General features: G+C 38.6%; 1 protein-coding gene across 1 annotated transcript in view; it reads right to left on the bottom strand.

Moving 5' to 3' along the window:
• Positions 1–21,402, bottom strand: part of LAMA1 (laminin subunit alpha 1) — a 196,766-nt gene that overhangs the window by 142,568 nt on the left and 32,796 nt on the right. The window contains exons 2-3 of the mRNA XM_066353047.1: positions 13,596–13,766; positions 12,434–12,546 (exon numbers count right to left, since the gene is read on the bottom strand). Of these exons, the coding sequence (XP_066209144.1) occupies positions 12,434–12,546; positions 13,596–13,766 (284 nt within the window). The remainder of the gene's footprint in view (positions 1–12,433; positions 12,547–13,595; positions 13,767–21,402) is intronic.

Raw genomic sequence — 21,402 nt, forward strand, 5'->3', positions numbered from 1 at the left:
TAATTCCTAGTCATTAAAATTGCAAGTGATTTTTAAAAAACATTTTTTCATATTTTTCTGTCTTTGAAAAATTTTCTACTTCTATATTAGAACAAAGGAAGTTTCTGTACAGAAGATAAATTCAACTGAAGACATTAAAAACAAAGAGCTTTTGAGGTGTAGCTGAGGCATTCGCAAGCTTTGTTTTTTGATTTGTTACAACTTTCTTTCTAAAGATGCAAATATTACCATTTTAGTAGATTACTAAGTAAAAAGCAAAAAAAAAAAAAAAGTAAATGTTGCAATAAATTCCAACAGCAATACAATTACCAAAGAAATATTATTTCAGAAATTATAACATTTTTTAGCTTCAATATAACAGGAAGAAATAATAATTTCAGAATGGCCCTCCCCTTCTTTCCATAAATACACAAAAAGCTTTATTTTGAAGCCAAAACAATCGGGGATCTGAAAAGTATATTTTGACAGTCTTGAAAACTATCTTCCCTAATTTCCCAGAATTCTTTCCAAGGCCCAGTCCAAGAAGACTCGTTGAGGGACGGGCACTGGAACAGTGTAGCTAGTACTCGGCCATGAAAAGAAGAAGAGAAAGAAGGGGGGAAGGTTTGGTTAACTGCACTGTGGTAAATGGAAAAATGGTTTGGCAAACCACCACTGATAGTACACGAATGGTAAGGTATTAAAATATATCTTTTCAAGAGATGAAACTCCATATAGTTCTTCTAGCGTGGCTTCAATTATTTCCATTTACTCAGCTCACCTGTCATTAACAATGAACAATTTAAGGTACAACACTTGTGTTCCCATTGACGATCCCGATTTGACCCTACAGCTGTTTACGTCACCTACAGATGTGGCCCCTAACAGATAAGCTTTGGGAGGCTGCCAGAAGCCTTCAGAAGAAAGCCCTTCCAGAAGGATGAAGCAGAGCAGACTGCAAAGTCTCTCCCCCTCCTCCCATTGACAGGCTGGGATGCTTCATGGTTCCTCTGTTTGAATGTCTGCTGACCTCAGTGACTGGGTGGCCCACAAAGCACAGGAGAAGTGACGTTGTGTGACTCTGGAGGCCAGCTCTACAGAAGAACATGGCTTCTGCCTTTCTCAGAACATTCATTCTGGGCCCTGAACTGCCACATATGCAATCTACGTCAAGGCCATCACGCTGTGAGGAAGCCGCCAGACCACAGAAGACAGCACAGAGAAAGCCTGAGACCACGAGGAGAGAGCCCGATCAGCCTCCAGCTGCCCAAGCACCTCTCCCAACTTCCCCCGCACCCCTCTGCCACTGCCTAGACCACCCCTCCCCAGCTTCACCAGGACCCCTCCCCAGCTGCCCCAGTGGCCCTTCCCCAGCTCTTCCAGCTGCTCCACCTCTGGGCCCCATGGACTGCAGCCTTAGATACACCTAGTCAGTCAAGCTTTTTCCAAAATCTTGAAATCCAGATAGATAGAAAATGAATGCTGTTTTAAGCCATACAGGTTTGCAATGGTTTCTTGCACAGAAATAACTGGAAGAGAGGCTGTGTATGAGAAAATAAAATGAAATATTAAAAATGTGAAAACAAAAGTAAGACATGAGAATAGTAACTTCACGGAGAACAGGATAAAATAGATTAAAAAATGTCTGAAGGATACAAATTTAGTGTTGCTTACCTCAAAATCATAATGAAGAGCTTAAGATTTTTTCTGATTTTCCCAAACAAATCCAAGAAAAACTTAACGTTTTAAATTGGTTGAAGCCAATATAAAGTAATAGTAAATTGAAAGAATCATTTTTGAGTAAGCACAAATGCATAGAGTATTCCACCACAATTTCCAGGAACAATCTCTGCCTGACCTCTTTTAAGAAATAGCCAAGACTCATTTGTAATGAGAAGCTCCAATTTATATGCAATTCTTGTTCTAAAAAGCTTTCAAGATTTTCAGCCTTAAGAATGTGAAATTTGTCTGTTCTCTTCTTACTTACCCTGTCGATGTGCTTAGCAAACACTGTCTATTTGGATAGTATAATGATAAACCTTGATCTCGTTCTGGTCAATTTTTCAGAAATTTTGGGGGGAAAACAACAGACAAATTAATGAGATTTTATAAAAACCCAGCACACAAGCAGCTCTTGTCTAAAGGTTTGCATAAAACAAAGGCCCTTCTGTGATTATGTTCCCACAACAAAGTGCTACTTCCTAATTAAACCCACACAGAAAGCAAAGCAGTTCTTCAAAAGGCAGCTTTATTTTCAATCCCATAGAAAATGTTTCCTTCTTTATGAAATATATTTAGTCTTCTAAAGGAACATTATAAACTTTCACTCACAGATCTGATTACTCCCAGTGAAATTTTCACCCAGGTTTAAACATTTTTTTAAAAGGAGAATACAGAACACTGATTTCCTTTCCTGTTTCGTGGCCAAAATACACAGGTTAGTAAGCACCCAGGTCTACCGGTCACAGCAGATGCATGAACAAGTGTGAAAATTCTGCCTCAATCAAGGGGGAAAGGAGCCTTTGGGCGACAATGCAACCTGGATAAAGAGAATAAGGGGAGGGGCTTAGGAAGAATCCGAGCACTCACAAAGCAGGAGGAAACAGGAAGAGGTCCTTCCAATTTTCCTATAAAATTATAATGCAAGGGGAAAAATGATAGGAAACCAGGGAGAAATGAGGTGAGACGGTGTCCCTCCTCAGGAACCAGAGTCCTGGTGTTGGGCAGATAAAATGTATTATGCTCACTTTGTTAAAAATGGTGCTGCCCACGTGAGGCCGTTGCCCAGGTGATATTAATGTGTGTCTCTGGGCAGGCAGAATCCCTGTAGCCTGGGGCTTGGTTTTGGGATTAAGCCTTTCCTACCCTTTTTTGATGTGGGGTGGTACAATCCAATCATGCCTCAGAGAAGTGACTTTATTAGAGACTTCCCTATTTTGTATATTGGATTAGAGGTTGTGAAGCTACAATATAAAATGGGGACGGAGCGGGGAGCTTGCGCTCTTGGTTCCTGGGATGGGAGCAGAGCAGAGAGCGGCGGAAAGAGGCCGTGTGGCCAGGAGAAGCAGCCAAGATGGCGGAGTATTGAGTGAGAGGCCAGTTTGTGCAGTTTGACACTGGAGAAGGAAGGAGATGGGGAACAGAGGTGAGTAAGTCTGGTGAGCTAGAAACCTTTGATTCTAGGAAACTCGGATAAGTCAGTAGCTTTGTGAGCACTGAATGTGAGTGGGTTTTGGAGCCCAGTGTGTATTTTTACTTGCCCGCCGGGTGCAAGCTAGAATTAAAGACTATGGCCAACCAGTTTTTGGCTCCATTGTTTCTTTACCGACTGTCCGAATCCAATGCGAACCTGCATGGGCCAGGCTGCTGTGATGGTGGCCCTGGCCCTAGCTGCTGGCTTTATACCTGGTTTTCACCCAGGAGTCACATGACTCTGGGAAGCCAGTGAATGGCTCTGTGTGTGGCAAACCTCTTACCTACAAGGAGGAGACCATCTGTACCCCAGAATTAGATGAAATAATAGGGAAATGGGGAAAATGCTATGTATTGTTTATAACCTACACTATTTATGTGTATGTATAGATTCCTATATAGGTGCTCATCAAATTATGATAAAGTTTTGTCATGATAAACCATTATAAGTTGAAAATATCATGAAGTGAAAAATGCACATAATATGCCTAACGTACCAAACATCATAGCTTAGCTTAGCCTACTTTAAACATGCTCGGAACAATATATTAGCCCACAGATGGGCAACATCATGTCATATAAAGCCTATTTTATAATAAAATTTTTAGTATCTTGTGTGATTTATTATGAGTATCTTTCACACCATTGTAAAGTTGAAATATTGTAAGTCAAATGATCATAAGTGTGGGACGATCTGTATATATCAATGGCATATAAAAATTGTGTATGAATAGTTTGTATATTCATATGCATATATAGATTCTATATGCTATATATAGGTTATAAGCTATAAATAATTCCATAACACTAAATTACTAAGTTCTATATTATTTTAAATTCTATATACCACATATCATCTATATCCTATATACAGATTTCTCTTTCTATATATATACATTGTATTTACATATTTGTATACAATTCATATATAGAGATTCCTATGCAATACAGGCAATAAGCATTCCTTTTTAAAGGGATAATCAAAATAAACTAACCACAACCTTGCAATATGAACCTTAAAACTGATCTGTATTCATTGCATTACTTCATTGACATACATATGAGCTCAATCTTTTTCATCAATAAGTAATCACCCACAGCAGAAAAACAACCAAAATGTCTGGCATGGGAATTCTTATGCAAATGATGGGTTAGTCATATTGAAGAACATTGATGCAACTTTAACAATTATTAATAATGAATTTCAATTATATTGGGAAATGCTCATGCTATGAAGTTAAATGAAACACCAGGACATAGCATGTATGTTATAAATCTCAGCTGAAGGGATTATATCACCCAGTGATACAGACAGAAACCAGGCTCTCGAATCTCAGTAAATCACTACCCTGAGCAAGTTGCCTAAACTCTGTTTCAGTTTGTCATTTGTCAAAACTAGATATTAATAGGACCAAATTCATAGAGTGAACATTGCAATTCAATGACACAACACCAATCAAATGCTGAGGACAGGATCTGGCCCACATTAAGCATATAATAAATGATACTGCAGCATTATTGAATACACAGAAATCCATGCAAAAGTCTAATAGTAATATGCTGATATCATTAGCAGTTGTCTCAGAGTGAATCGAAGAGACTGTCAGTTTTCTACATTTTTACACTTACATGTACCTTTTATATATTTTTCTACGATGAGCTCATTTTACTTTTATAACTGCCTCCCCCCAAAAAAGGAAGAAGAATGGACTTATGAACTTATTTTCCCAAAATTTGCTTTATAGCACTTCTTAGCTAATCTAATTAGCTAGTTTCAGTTAGAGCATATCCAGGTCTTGTTTAAAGTTTCCCTGGTTGATATCCGAAGATCTGTGGGACTTCAAAGTCAATTGTGAATTACAGATGAAAAGGAAACATTTATTTAGCATGAGAAAGTTGTTAGGCATTAGACCAGGAACCGCCCTTCATTCTTAATGCTATGGCATTCTATTTTGTATAGGAGGAAAGCATGCCACCCGACTACATTTTACATATCTCCATCCCACCATGCAACCCAAAGTAATAATACATACGTACATACATGTATACATTCATAAAACTGCTAACACGTTCTCTCCATCACACTTAAAGTAACAGCACCAAGGTGTCACCTTCTGGCAGTCTCTCAACTGAGATCCAAGCATAGCTAGTCTGTCAATGTATCAGAAGGCAGTCCATGATTTCACCATAAGAATTCTAAATTTTGCATTTTCATTTCAAATTTTATCAAAAAAAAAAAACAATTTTAAAAGTTAATACACTGTGAAATACATGCTGTGATGTACCAGCCAGGGTCAAATCAGGAGAGCAGAAACTTAATACAACTTAATAGAAGCATATTCAGGAACTGTATCTCTACATGAAGTGAAAGTCTTTTATAACAAATTCTGCTCCAGGATTTTAAAGCTCTGTTGCTGTGTTTGCCATTGCACTGGTACGAGCGATCACTACTGAGAAGATAGTATTTGTGCGGGTTGCAAAGCAACTGCAGATCTACCTTGGATACTCTGTTTTGTGGGCTTTGAGTGAAGAAGACACTACTAGCAGGAGGAGAGAGGCAAGGACACTGGAGGAAGGAATTCTCCTCTCTATGAACCTATCATTTCTGTAGATGCACTTTAGCCTGGCTACAGGATTTGACTACAGGTCCACCCTCCCAGCACTCCCCAAATGAGCTTCCTCATCACTGCTCAGAGTGGGCATTCTCCTTCAAGTCTCTAGGTGCAAATAACCCCAGTGACTTCCCTGAGCTCCTTCCCAGTCCTCACTATCTGAGTTACCTTGGAGAACTCGATAGTTTCTACTTCTCCAACACTGTTGATCCAGCTCCTCATACTAGATATGTCCCTTTAAATACCTGATGTGGTTTCTGCATTTCTGATTAGACTTTGTGATATATAAACACATGCATTTCACAGTATTTTTTTTAAGTTTGTTTTTGTTACAAGGATACAGATTTTTTTTTTTTTTTTTTACAGAGACAAAGTCAGAGAGAGGGATAGACAGACAGGAACAGAGAGAGATGAGAAGCATTAATCATTAGTTTTTCATTGCGACACCTTAGTTGTTCATTAATTGCTTTTTCATATGTGCCTTGACTGCGGGCCTTCAGCAGACCGAGTAACCCCTTGCTCGAGCCAGTGACCTTGGGTCCAGGCTGGTGAGCTTTGCTCAAACCAGATGAGCCTGCGCTCAAGCTGGTGACCTTGGGGTCTCGAACCTGGGTCCTCCGCATCCCAGTCCGATGCTCTATCCACTGCGCCACTGCCTGGTCAGGCCATTTCATAGTATATTAACTTTTAAAAACTGTGGTAAAATATATATTACACAAAAATTACAATTTTAGCCATTTTTTTAGCACATATTTGAGTGGCATTAAGTATTTCGCATTGTTGTGTTACATCACCACAATTCACCTCCAGAACTTTTTCACCTTCCCAAACCGAAACTCACCCTCCTCTTCCCATTCTGTCTCTATGGGATAGTCTAGGTATGTCATATAAATAGAATCATACACTATTTCCCACTGTGTTTGGCTTATTTCACTTAGCATGTTTTCAAGGTTTAACCATGTGTTACATGTATCAGAATCTGCTTCTTTTTTTAGAGCAGAATAATATTTCATTCTATGCATATACCATATTTCATCTAGCCATTCGCTGGTGGACACTTGGGTTGCTTCCACCTTTCAGCTATTATGAGCCATACTGCTATGAACAGGGGTGTACAAATATCTCTTTGAAATCCTGCTTTCCATTTCTTTGAAAGTATACCTATAAATGGAAACGCTAAATCATATGGAACTTCTATGTTTGCCTTTTTGAGGAATCACCACAGCCCTGCATCCTTACGTGCCTTCCAGCAATACATGAGAATTGCAACTTCTCCACATTTTCATCATCCCTTATTTCCTGGTTTAAAAATTTTTATAATAGTATGTTAATGGGTGTGAAGTGGTAACTCACTGTGGTTTTGACTTTCATTTCTCTAATACTTAAAGTTGTTCAGCATCTTGTCATCTGCCCAGTGTATTAACTTTTAAAGTAGTGTGTCTCAAACTGGAAATCCTTGGGGTCTTTTATTGAGAAACTTTACCCTAAGTGTACATATTAATATAACTATCAGGACCTAAAAGAATGTTGACATTCATACAATTTAAGTTCCATCAAATGTGCGTCCTTTCTCCCTCTGAATAATTTCTTTAAAATTTTAAGTTGTCACAAAAGGGCCCTTACTCAGGTGGTGTAGTGCTATGCTAAAGGAAACGCTCTTAAGTCACCTGACAATGAGGAATAGTTTATTACTGGTGACCACCCACATATATGTTCATTTTATATTTGTTAAAGAGACTCTTCAGCTTTATTTTTCTTAAAAGAAAAATACCACACTCATTCAATCCCCACAGATTTTTATGAAATTAAGATATTACTAAATATCGCCTGACCAAGAGGTGGCGCAGTGGATAGAGCATCGGACTGGGATGCAGAGAACCCAGATTCGAGACCCCGAGGTCGGCAGCTTGAGCGTGGGCTCATCTGGTCTGAGCAAAAAGCTCACCAGTTTGGACCCAAGGTTGCTGACTTGAGCAAAGGGTTACTCGGTCTGCTGAAGGCCCACAGTCAAGGCACATATAAGAAAGCAATCAATGAACAACTAAGGTGTCGCAACAAAAAACTGATGATTGATGCTTCTCATCTCTCTCTGTTCTTGTCTGTCTGTCCCTATCTATCCCTCTCTCTGACTTTCGCTCTGTCTCTGTAAAAAAAAAATGATATTACTAATTATCTAACTGTTATTTCTAAAACTTTGTGAATCAATGTAAGAAATGAATAGAAGGCACTATTTTGAAGAAGAAATAAATCTAATCATTCTTCGTGTAACGTGTTACTAAAGCAAATATTCTGTCTTTAAATTTTATTAGAACCCATACAACATGTATAGACTTCCTAACAACACCATTTTTTACTTTCTCTTAGCTTTATCTTTCAGGTAGCCAAACTTCATACACAGAGGCTAAAAAAATGCCATGATTTCAACAGCATGATCACCTCAAAGACCAAGAAAGGGATCAATGTTTGCAATTGCCAACACAGAATGAAAGTGAGTAATTTGGTCAAAAAAACCTCAGGAGTTAACATATTATTAAGTACATGAACACACAACATGAAGTTGTTATGACTCTTAATTATATTAAAGTTTGTCTATACTTTTACCTTAAAAATTTATAGTTAAATTTTACATTTTTATAAGAGAGAAACAAAAAAGTCAAAAGGCTTGTTTGTTGATTGTCTTCTTTTAATCAGGCTATAAACAAAAAAGAGGAAGGGAGCGTGGGTAAAGCTTTCATTGACTCTGTAGTTATTCACTCAGCCTCAACTGTGCCAATGCCTGGCCATACGAGAGTGAGCAAGACCACCCTCAATAAACATTAACTGGGAATAGAAGAAGAGAGAAAAAAGAGAGGAGGAAGCAGAAGAGGACAGTTGCAGTCTCTGCCCTCTGCAATATATAGTCCGGAAATTAACTAGGAGCTGGCTAAGGGCTAGCTTGATAGAGAAACACACAGATTTTGACAATAGGAAAAAGTCACCAGAAGGTATAGCCAGACTTTGGATCTGAATGTCAATGAGACCTAGGTAATAAGCATAGACTGAGGGAGAAAAACTTTATAAAGGGGAGGGTCAGCCTGACCAGGCAGTGGCACAGTGGATAGATAGAGCATCGGACTGGGATGCAGAGGACCCAGGTTTGAAACCCTAGAGTTGCTGGCTTAAGTGCAGGCTCATCAGCTTGAGCACAGGGTCACTGACTTGAAGCCCAAGGTTGCTGGCTTGAGCCCAAGGTCACTGGCTTGAGCAAGGGATCACTCACTCAACTGTAGCCACCGCCCGTGCCCCCAGTCAAGGCACATATGAAAAAGCAATCAATGAAAAATTAAGGAGACACAATGAAGAATTGATGCTTCTCATCTCTCTCCCTTCCTGTCTGTCTATCCCTCTCTCTGTCTCTCTCTGTCACCAGAAAAAAAGTGTGTGGGGGGGAGAGGTCCAGCTGTCAGTACCTACACAGGAGTCAAATTTAGCCTCATTACTAGAGGGACAGACAAGCCTGGGTGCAATGGGAGTAGCCATTTAACTGAAATTTCATCAAGTCTTTAGAGCTGAGTTTAGTTTATCAGAAATACAGGGTATAAGGAACACTTTAACAAAACCATGATGATACAATCTGACAAACTCAGAAAGTGGGATATTCTACAAGACAGCTAGCCTAGTCTTTAAAACAAAAGTCAGCATCATTAAAAAAAATTTGGATGACAATTCAGATCAGAAGAGATTTAAGAAACTTAACAATCAAATGCAATGCGTGTTCTTTATTGGATCCTGGTTTAAAAGAAACAACTATAAAAGACATTGATGGATAAATTGGATGCATATTTAAAATAGCTATTAAGAAATGACTAATTTTGTTAGAGGTGCTAATGGCACAGTGCCTATTCAGAAAAGTGTCCTATTTTTAAAAGATATAAAAAATACTATACTAGTACAATGTCACAATGACTGCATTTAACTTGAAAAGTGTTCAGCAAGATGAAATAAACATAAAACAATGTTTAAAAATCCCTGCAGCTCCGGAGAGAGTACATGCATACCACAGTAATATGCTTTCTGCATAATCAAAACTATCCAACTATCCATAATAAAAAGGTTTGATAAGTAAATACATCTGAGAAAGGTTTACTCAGATGTAAACATAATTCACTTTAAAAAAAATAACTAGAAGCACAGCAGAGATTTTACATTGTATAAAAGGTAAAAAAGTTACTGCACAGAAATTATTTTAAACACTCTCAATTTAAAAGTTTATCTAAAAGCACTGATAATTACCTAGTGGTCTATAATTATATATACAGTTGACCCTTGAACAACATGAGTTTGGATTTAAATAAATTCCTACATTGTTTTCAATCCACAGTTGGGAATCTGTAGATGCAGAGACCCAACTGTACACATTGTTCTACACCATTTTCTATAAGGAAACTTGAACATCCACCATCCACAGACTGGTTTCCATATGGGTCCAGGACCAATCCCCCATGGATACTGAGGATAGTTACTGGTAAGTTTTTGTGAAGTCAAAAGTTATATGTGAAGGTTCAACAGTACTAAGTTGGTGTCCCTAAACCCTGCATTGTTCCAGGGTAAACTGCACGTGCCTCTTATTAAAATATGCCTTAAAGACCTAAAACTGATACCCTTGTGGAATTTCTCAAGCTTCCTCAGTTCAACTTAAAGCAAAGATTTCCCTTCAGGATAAAGTCAAGTTGTTATAAAGTACCCGTACCTCACTTCTACAGGTTTATGTAGAGACACCAAGTCCAGAGGAATTTTGAAGGGTTTTATTAAAGGAGGAGATTTATTAAATATGCCGGCCGCATATGACTAACACGGGGCATTGCAGACCCAAATCGTGCACGCCAAATACATCTCAGAGGCTGGTTATATACCCCTGATTACACACAGGTTGGGGGGAGCATGACATCATGGCACTAGCTTACAACGTTTGTTTAGGGAATTCATAGAAACATTAAAACTTTTAAGGTAACACAATCAAAGACACTTACAAATCTTTCAGTGTCTATCTCGCCTCCTTTGCCTAGAGGTATGTTACTCTCAGGATTCCAGGAATGGAGAAAGAACCAAATCAATGTAGGGTGGTATGTAAACTCTGTCTCTTATTTTAAGAGAAAAGAAGTTCCTCAGACAACCTTTATTCTATAGTTAAAACTATATGACCCATTGTCCTTGTAAGTCAGAAACTTCAACATTCTTCTCTCTCCCCTCCCCAAAGGAAGGACGGGACAGGAAAGCCTGACCTTTCTTCCTAAAATATCAATATTAATTTTGCAGCTTTTAGGTACCTTACCACAAAGTGTGACATGTTGCAAGACAAAGGATAGTCTAAGTTGGATTTGAAGTCAATATGTAAAATGTCTCACTGTTATTTTGGCCAAACACATATAATACCCATTTCTAATGATGAAAATGATTATACTTTTTCCTATAAAAAATAAAATAAATTAAAAAGATAATGGGAATATCACAATCTCCTGCAGAAGCATTACTGCCATTGAAATAAAACAAAGTTCCAGTCAAAAAGGGAGTTCTCTGCTCTTTTTCTCTAGCTGTGTTTGAAAATATTAACTAAAGCATGACATAGTAATTCAGGATGTATGGCTGAAAATCACCACATGTGTTATTTTGCTTACATAATACTATAAACCTAAATTTGGGGAAATATCTCCTGAGCTGCACATGTTAGTTGTTACCTCCTTAAAATCTTGCAAATTTTTAAACTATCACTTATTCAAAGAATTATGATGACTTCTCATTAAATCTCCCAAATTCTTATTTCAATCCTATGGTGCAGATTTCAACTATTTGTCTCAACTGGCATTTCACATGATATAGAAGAATGCTAACAAGAGAAATTGAATGAAAACAATTAAGAATATAATGCAATGTTTTTTGTTTTGTTTTGTTTTTTTTGAGAAGTTAAATCAGAAATTGTGACAATAGCTGCCATCTCCCTTTTTCATCCTTTCTACTCAGATATATTTTCCCATTTCCAGGAAGTCTGGGGAAACAAGGGCCATACCACATTTTTCTCCATTTTATTATAATATGTGGTCTTGAGCAAATCAAGATGATGCAAGTGAGGCCTGAGCCAATTATACCTTGCCTTTACCAACTCAAGCTGCAGGCTTGCTCACGAAAGTACTGGACAACTCCATCTTACTCATCGCCCTCACTGACAGCATGAGGCATGGCCAAAACGTTTAACACTACCCCCTATTGTTTCCAAGCCTTATTTTCTACTATAACTTTGCAATGATAATAAGCTTGAAAGGCAAAAAATGTATGGATTTTGTATTCCTATACCACCCCCTTGTGTCTGTTGACACCTAGCACACAGCCAGACAAAGGATCCTGAACAAACGAGGGTGCCCTGCTGACACAGTTTCTAAGAACATCAAACCCATGAAAACAATCTCACTCATTTTCTCAGTGCTTCCTGGAAATGAGAAATGTGTCAAGCAATGCTACCATGGACTACTTCTGTATATCACTTAGCTTCACCTGGCAGAAAAACAGTGAACAGAAAGTAAACATGTTAAGAAACAAGGCAGACTTTCCCAAAGGTCATCAGAAGACTACAACTCAGCAACCCATAGTCATTCTTCAATGGTTCTTCCCTTGCCTACCTGTCTCAAGTCCAGAGTGATTGTGACCCAGTGATATTCTCTCCCATTTTGAATACTGGGACTTTGCCACCAGTTATTGGTGCCATCTATTGCATTTGATATTGGATGGCGTTCTGTTAAAAGAAAATAGAAACATGATACCCTCTAGGTCCACCCATGTCATCACAAATAGCAATATTTCATTCTTTTTATGGCTGAGTAATATTCCATTGTATAAATGTACCACATCTTCTTTATCCATTTATCTATTGATGAATACTTAGGCTGCTTCTATATCTCAACTATTGTAAATAATGCCATAATTAACATAAGGGTACAAATATCCTTTTGAATTAGTGTTTTGGGGTCCTTCAGATAAAACCAGAAGTGGAATTTCCAGATCATCTCATAGTTCTATTTTTAATTTTTTAAGGAATCTCCATAGTAGATGAAATTAATATAATATTGCATGTACAATGTAATTACAAAATATAATTGGGGGAAGGTAGGAGAGGGCATGAGGGGAGAAATGGTGATAGAAGGAGACTTGACTTGGGGTGGTGAAAACACAATACAATAGACAGATGTTGTATTATAGAATTGTACATCTAAAACTTGTATAATTTTATTAACCAGCGTCACCACATTCAATTCACCCCAATGAATTTACTTAAATTCAATTAAAAAGAAAAAAACAAATAAAAAATAAAATAAAAACATGCATACTTATTGGCTGTTGGTTTATTTTTATTTTTTTAATTTATTTTTTTAAATGAGAGGACGGGAAATAGTGAGACAGATTCCCTCATGCACCCCGACTGGGATCCACATATCAACCCCTATCTGGGGCCAATGCTCGAATCAACTGAGCTATCCTCAGCACCTGAGGCTCACACTTGGAACAATCAGGCCACCAGTTGTGGAAGGGGAAGAAGGAAAGAAGGAGAGAGGGAGGAGGAGAGAAGTAGATGGCCACTTCTCTTGTGTGCCCTGTTCACTGAGTCATCTGGCCAGGGCCTTAGATTTTTACTTAAATTATTTTAACTTCTAAACTCTACACAAGTAGAAGTTAATAGCAGGAAACCTGAATGCAGTATTCATGGTTTCCTAATAAAAGTCTTCATAATCATTTCAAAAGTATAAATTCCCACGGCTACTTCCAAATAGAAGGGGCAATACTTGCCTTTGGGGTTGGCACTGTTGCCATCACATATCCGGCACTGTGGGTTCCGCACTGGTCGACCAGGTACGTGCTCCACAAGTTTGCAGAACATCTCAGGCCCCTTCTCACCACAGGTGGCATTGGTGATGATGTGAGCATTGCTGGCAAGGTTGAGAATGGCAGGAAACAGCCCTGAAAGTAAAAACTCACCAAATCAGCTCAGTCACTTGAAATCAAAAGGACAAGATTACTTCATCTCATTTTGCAGGTGAATCAAAAAGAGTTGTAAATCTATGTGCTGAATGAAGGAAGTCTTACAGAAAAGCAGTGATACAGTGCTTTCATTTAATGAAATTCTAGGACAACAAATATTCATCTATGGGCAAAAACTCTGAACAGCAGTTACACAAGGTGAGGAATGACTGTGAAGGGGACTTTTAGGGGTAATATTGTTTTATATCTTGAGGTTTGGATTGCACAGGCATATGCAGTTATGAGGAATCATAGAACGCATAAGATTTGTATAGATTGGTGTGTTCCACAATATGTCATTTTCACCCCAAACAATTAAAAAGAGGTAAATGCTGAACAGTTTAGGAGTATAGTGTACTTTCTCCTTTAACTAAGTTTGAAAAATGTCAAAAAAACAAGCTGGATTGATGGATAGATAGAGATGGGTACAGGAATAGACAGGTGGCACAAAAAGTGAAAGGTTCATTGTCAAATCTCAGTAGGAAAATAGATGTTCACTGTACAATTTTTCCACTTTGTGATTGAAATTTTTCATAATAAAATGTTTGGAAAATAGGTTTTAAGAAATGTTTCAAATGCACGTATGTTGCCAATGAATTCAAACACCTTTCACTTAAAAGAAGGGCATCCATTTTCTACCCATGCTGTTCCAATCGCCTCTGCCAGTACTTATAAGGCATTTCCTATCACTATCTAGGCTATTTCTCTCTCTTCTCTTTCTTTCCTGTTTCCTTTGGTTAAGAAAACTTGAAAACACAACATCTTGCTTTCAAAATTCTCTTCAAATCAGTATTAATCTTTACTTTTGTACAGTTCTTTTTGTGTCCAATGAGTTTTATCTTTAAGCAGCTGGACCAAATTATTCAGAAAACAATTTGTGCATGACTGTGAGAAAAATAACTCTATTAGGTTCTTTAGAGATTTGACTTTATCTTGATAAAGGAGGATAATGGCAGTGAGGTTCTATGAAGATCCAGAAAGTCCAATGTTCATGATGTTGTAGAGGCATTCTACATGAAAGGACATTGTAAACCGAGAGACGTTATTGAGATGAGGGGTCTCAGCTATGGCATTTCTCTAATTTAGTAAAACTAGATCTTGAAAGAGCATAGAAGATAATCTTTTCTTTATAAAGAACATAGAGCCAAGATTATTATTATTATTATTTTTTAGCGACAGAGGCAGAGACAGAGCAACAGAAAGTGGGACAGACAGGGAAAGACAGGAAGGAAGGGAGAGAGATAAGAACATCAATTCTTCATTACAGCACCTTAGTTGTTCATTGATTGCTTTCTCATATGTGCCTTGACTGTGGTGGGGGGTGGGGCTATAGCAGAGTGTGTGACCCCTTGCTCAAGCCAGCAACCTTGGGCTCAAACCAGCGACCATGGGGTCATATATATGATACTACACTCAAGCCAATGACCCTGCACACAAATCTGAGCACATGCTCAAGCTGGATAAGTCCACCCACAAGCTGGTGACCTTAGGGTTTCAAACCTGAGTTCTCTGTATCCCAGGCTGATGCTCTATTCACCTAGCCACCAGTCAGGGAGAGTCAATATTATTATTGAAATATTTCTTTTCCAGTAAAATTTTAAAAAGCAGAATATCATTTAGTAATATAGAAAGAATTCAAGTCTTTAATTTTTATTTTTTAAGGTACATCTTAATCTTTTTGATAATTTAATTTATAAAGTAAAAAATGGTTATTTTTGGAGGGGCGGCAAGATGGCAACGGAGTAGGCGAACGTACCAACTTCCACCTCCCAGAACCAAAGTGGATTACAACTTAATTTTAAGAACTATCATCTGGAAAAACCAACTTTGGACTAAACTAAGAGGACTCTTTAACCAAGGAACATCGAAGAAGCAACACAGAGACTGGTAGGAAAAGTGAAAACGTGGAGAGGGCTGCCCAGCTCCTGGGAGCAAACAGCAGCCCAGAGAGATTCGTGTGGGGGAAGTGAGTTTAGCAGAGAGGGGAGGGTCCTGAGCCCCAGGAACAAAGCCCCTTCCTGCAAGCTCAGAGCCTAGAAGAAGCATATGGACAATATTTAGCTGCGAAACAAGTCACGATACTGTTTGTGAGAAAGAGACAGATTTCTCAGATCCAGGATTCTTCTTAAAGGGACCGCACAGAAAACCTCTTTCACAACCACTCACCCGGGGCTCCGGGGAATGGGAAGAGAGGAGAGGACCAGAGTAGCAGGAAGAGATTGTAATATAGAAGGCACAGGCAGAAACACTTTGAGGGACAGCCACACTAACTCCTGGGATGAGTCACTCCCCAAATCTGAAGTGAATATTTCCCCTGGAACCAGCAATACCAGCAAAGGGAAGGAGGACACCAGCCAAACAAGCTCTTCTGTGAAACTCAGAACAGAGTGGCTTAGAAGGAGGGAGCCTTAAGGAATACAGTATTGAGTGCTAGGGTTTGAGGTGAAGTACCCCCAACCACACTGCTGAGGGCTTGCCAGAGGGCAAGCAGCAGTGGGACACAGAAATATGATCACATTGGTGGTGATGGAAGCCAGGCCAGCCATGACTGAGGCCCAGCGTGAGCTCAGTCTAGCCCGGTGGGGGTAGAAGGGGCACACAAAAGCGGTCTGACAGGCTGCAGGCCTGCCTGCAATCCCACCTGCGGGGGAATGGCAAAAGACTGGGAACTTCAGAGACTCAAAACTGAGCTCAGGCACAGCAGCCCCACCTGAACCACAAACCCGGGCTTACAGCCACACATGAGCATAGCTCCACTCACCAGAGAGGGGTGAAAGCCCGGGAACAGGCAGAGACTGGCAGCTGAGAGCAGGTGTACAGCCCCGCCCAGCCTGTGTAGCCAGGGCTTGTGGTCTGAGGCACAAGCACAGCTCCGCCCACGGGGGCAGAGCAAAAGCCTGGGAACAGGCAGAGACAAGCAGCTGAGCAGAGGTGCTCACCCTTGACTGTGGTGCTGAGGCTTGCGGCCCGGATGCATCCTGGGCACAGCGTGCAGCCCCACCTGTGGGGGTGGGGTGAAGGCCAAGGCCAGCTGAGGATTGTAGACCCAGGTATGTGAACATAGCCCCTCCTATGGAAGAGAGGCAGAAACTGAAGAGGGCCAGCACCAGCAACACACATACAAGAACGCCCAAGGAAGCGGCAGAGGGGTGGCAGGCCTGCAGACAGACCACACCTAGAAAACACAGAGGCCACACCCATTGGACTCCAGTTGCCACACACTTCTTATACAAAGACAAAATGAGAAGGCAGAGAACTGTAACCAAAATAAATCAAGAGAAATCCCCAGAAAAGAACTTGAATAAGTCAGATATAACCAAATTACCAGATGCAGAGTTTAAAATAATGATTGTTAGGATGCTCAAAGATCTTAGAACAACAATAGATGGTCATAACAAACAACTAAATAAAGAGATAGCCAATATAAAAAAGGATATTAAAATAATAAAAAATGAGTCAGTCAGAAATGAAAAATACAATATCAGAAATGAAGACCACAATGGAAGGAATTAAAAGCAGGATGGATGAACCTGAGGATCAAATCAGCAAGTTAGAGGACAAGATAAACAAAGGCATGAAGGCAGAGCAACAAAAAGAAAAGAAACTCGCCCTGGCCGGTTGGCTCAGCGGTAGAGCGTCGGCCTGGCGTGCAGGAGTCCCGGGTTCGATTCCTGGCCAGGGCACATGGGAGAAGCACCCATCTGCTTCTCCAACCCTCCCCCTCTCCTTCCTCTCTGTCTCTCTCTTCCCCTCCCGCAGCCAAGGCTCCATTGGAGCAAAGATGGCCCGGGCACTGGGGATGGCTCTGTGGCCTCTGCCTCAGGTGCTAGAATGGCTCTGGATGCAACAGAGTGACGCCCCAGAGGGGCAGAACATTGCCCCCTGGTGGGCATGCCGGGTGGATCCCGGTTGGGCGCATGTGGGAGTCTGTCTAACTGCCTCCCCGTTTCCAGTTTCGGAAAAATGAAAAAAAAAATAAAAAGAAAAGAAACTCAAAAAACTCTGAGGAAACTTTAAGAGAGCTACGTGACAACATGAAGAAAAATAACATCCACATCATAGGGGTTCCTAAAGAGGAAGAGAAAGAACAAAGGATAGAGACTTTGTTCATTCAACTCATAGCTAAAAACTTCCCTAAATTGATGCAGGGAAAAGTCATACAAGTTCAAAAAGCACAGAGAGTCCCATTAAATAGGAACACAAGAAAGCCTACACCAAGACACATCATAATTAAAATGCCAAAATTAAAGGATAAAGAAAAAATACTAAAAGCTGCAAGAGAAAAGTAGTCAATAACCTACAAGGAGTCCCATAAGGATGACATCCGATTTCTCAACAGAAACACTTGAGGCCAGAAGGCAATGGTAAGAAATATTAAAAGTAATGCAAAACAAGAGCCAACAACCAAGACTACTTTATCAAGCAAGGCTATCGTTTAAAATTGAAGGAGAAATAAAAGGATTCCCAGACAAAAAAAAAAACTCAAGGAATTCATTACAACCAAACCAATGCTGCAAGAAATGTTAAGGAGCCTTTTGTAAACAGATCAAAGGGGGAAAAGAATATAGCAAATGAGGAATACATCTTTAAAGAATAAAATGGCAATAATCAACTACATATCAAGAATAACCTTAAATGTAAATGGCTTAAATGATCCAATCAGAAGACATAGGGTAGCTGCATGGATAAGAAAACAGGACCCATACGTATGCTGTCTACAAGAGACATACCTTAAAACAAAAGATGCATATAGATTGAAGGCAAAAGGATGGAAAAAAAAACATTTCATGCAAATGGAAATAAAAAAAAACTGGGGTAGCAATACATATATCAGACAAAATGGACTTTAAAACAAAGGCTACAGTAAGAGATAAAGAAGGTCACTACATATTGCTAAAGGGAGTAATCCAACAAGAAGATATAACCATTATAAATATCTATGCACCTAACATAGGAACACCTAAATATATAAAGCAGACTTTGATGGATTTAAAGGGCAAGATCAACAGCAATACTATAATAGTAGGGGATTTCAATACCACACTAACATTACTAGATAGATCTTCAAGAAAGAAAATTAACAAAAAACAACAGACTTAAAGGACACACTAGATAAACTGACTTTAATAGAGATCTTCAGAACCTTTCACTCTAAAGCAGCAGAATATACATTCTTTTCAAGTACTCATGGTACATTCTCTAGGATAGACCACATGTAAGGGTACAAAAGCAGTCTCAACAAATTTAAGAAGATTGAAATCATATCAAGCATTTTCTCTGATCACAATGGCACAAAACTAGAAGTCAATCACAACAGAAAAACTGAAAAACACTTAAACACTCGGAAACTAAATAGCATGTTATTAAATAACGAATGGGTTAACAATGAGATCAAAGAAGAAATAAAAAAAATTCCTAGAAACGAATGATAATGAATATACAACAACTCAAAATTTGGGGGACATAGCAAAAGCAATACTAAGAGGGAAGTTCATAGCATTACAGGCATACCTTAAGAAGCTAGAAAAAGCTCAAATAAACAACTTAACACTGCATCTAAAAGAACTAGAAAAAGAAAAGGAAGTAAAGCCCAGAGGTAGCAGAAGGAAGAAAATAATAACAGAGTGGAAAGAAATGACATAGAGGCTAAAGAAACAATACAGAAGATCAATGAAACAAGGAACTGGTTCTTTGAAAAGGTAAACAAGATCAATGAATCTTTAATCAGACTCACCAAAATAAAAAAGAGAGGACTCAAATGAATAAAATTAAAAATGAGAGTGGAGAAATAACAACTGACACAATAGAAATACAAAGGATTATAAGAAAATACTATGAAGAACTGTATGCAAAAAAATTAGACAACCCAGATAAAATGGACAAGTTCCTTGAAACATATAATATTTAAAAAAATAAATCTGGAAGAATCAGAAAACCTAAACAGACCGATTACAACAAATGAGATAGAAACAGTTATCAAAAAAACTCCCAACAAACAAAAGCCCAGGGCCCAATGGCTTCACAAGTGAATTCTACCAAATATTCAAAGAAGAACAAACTCCTATCCTTCTCAAGTTATTTCAAAAAATTCAAGAGGAAGGAAGACTTCCACGCCCAAGCTCCTTTTATGAGGAAAGCATAATTCTGATTCTAAAACCAGGCAAAGACAACAGAAAGAAAGAAAATTAGAAGCCAAGTATCCCTGATGAACTTAGATGCTAAAATCCTCAACAAAATTTTATATTAGCAAACCAGATCCAGCAATATATGAAAAAATTCATACACCATGATCAAGTGGGATTTATGCTGGGGAGGCAAGGTTGGTACAATATTTGCAAATCAATCAATTGATTCATCACATAAACAAAAGGAAGAAGAAAAACTACATAATAATTTCAATAGATGCAGAAAAAGCATTTGATAAAATCCAGCACCCATTCATGATCAAAACTCTCAGCAAAGTGAGAATACAGGGAACTTACTTCAACATGATAAAGGCCATCTATGACAAACCCACAGCCAACATCATACTCAATGGGCAAAAATTAAAAGCAATCCCCTTAAGATAAGGAATAAGGCAGGGGTGACCCTTTTCACCACTCTTATCCAACATAGTTCTGGAAGTTCTAGCCATATCAATCAGACAAGAAGAGGAAACAAAAGGCATCCAAATTGAAAAAGAAGTAAAGCTATCATTATTTGCAGAAGATATGATATTGCATATAGAAAAATCTAAAGTCTCAGTCGAAAAACTACTGGATCTGATAAATGAATTTAGCAAGGTGGCAAAGGATATAAAATTAATACTCAGAAATCAGAGGCATTTTTATACACCAACAATGAACTGTCAGAAAGAGAAATTAAGGAAACAATCCCCTTCACTATTGCAACAAAATAAATAAAGTACCTAGGAGTAAATTTAACCAAGAAGATTAAAGATTTGTACTTGGAAAATTATAAAACATTAATAAAAGAAATCAAGGAAGATACAAACAAGTGGAAGCATGTACCGTGCTCATGGTTAGGAAGAATAAACATCATTAAAATGTCTATATTACCCAAAGCAATTTATAAATTCAATGCAATACCAATTAAAATACCAATGACATACTTCAAAGATTTGGAACACATATTCCAAAAATTTATATGGAACCAAAAAAGAATATGAATAGCCTCAGCAATCTTGAAAAGGAAGAAGAAAGTGGGAAGTATCACACTTCCTAATATCAAGTTATACTACAAGGCCATTTTATTCAAAACAGCTTGGTATTGGCATAAGAACAGGAATATAGATCAATGAACAGAACAGACAACCCAGAAATAAACCCACACCTTTATGGACAACTGATATTTGACAAAGGAGGTAAGAGCATACAATGGAGTAAAGATAGCCTCTTCAACCAATAGTGTTGGGAAAATTGGATAGCTACCTGCAAAAAAATGAAACTAGACCACCAACTTATACCATTCACAAAAATAAATTCAAAAAGGATAAAAGACTTAAATGTAAGCTGTGAAACCATAAGCATCTTAGAAGAAAACATAGGCAGTAAGCTCTCCGACATCTCTCGCAGCA

Source organism: Saccopteryx leptura, chromosome 11 (assembly GCF_036850995.1).
Source record: "Saccopteryx leptura isolate mSacLep1 chromosome 11, mSacLep1_pri_phased_curated, whole genome shotgun sequence".
Classification (NCBI taxonomy): Eukaryota; Metazoa; Chordata; class Mammalia; order Chiroptera; family Emballonuridae; genus Saccopteryx; species Saccopteryx leptura.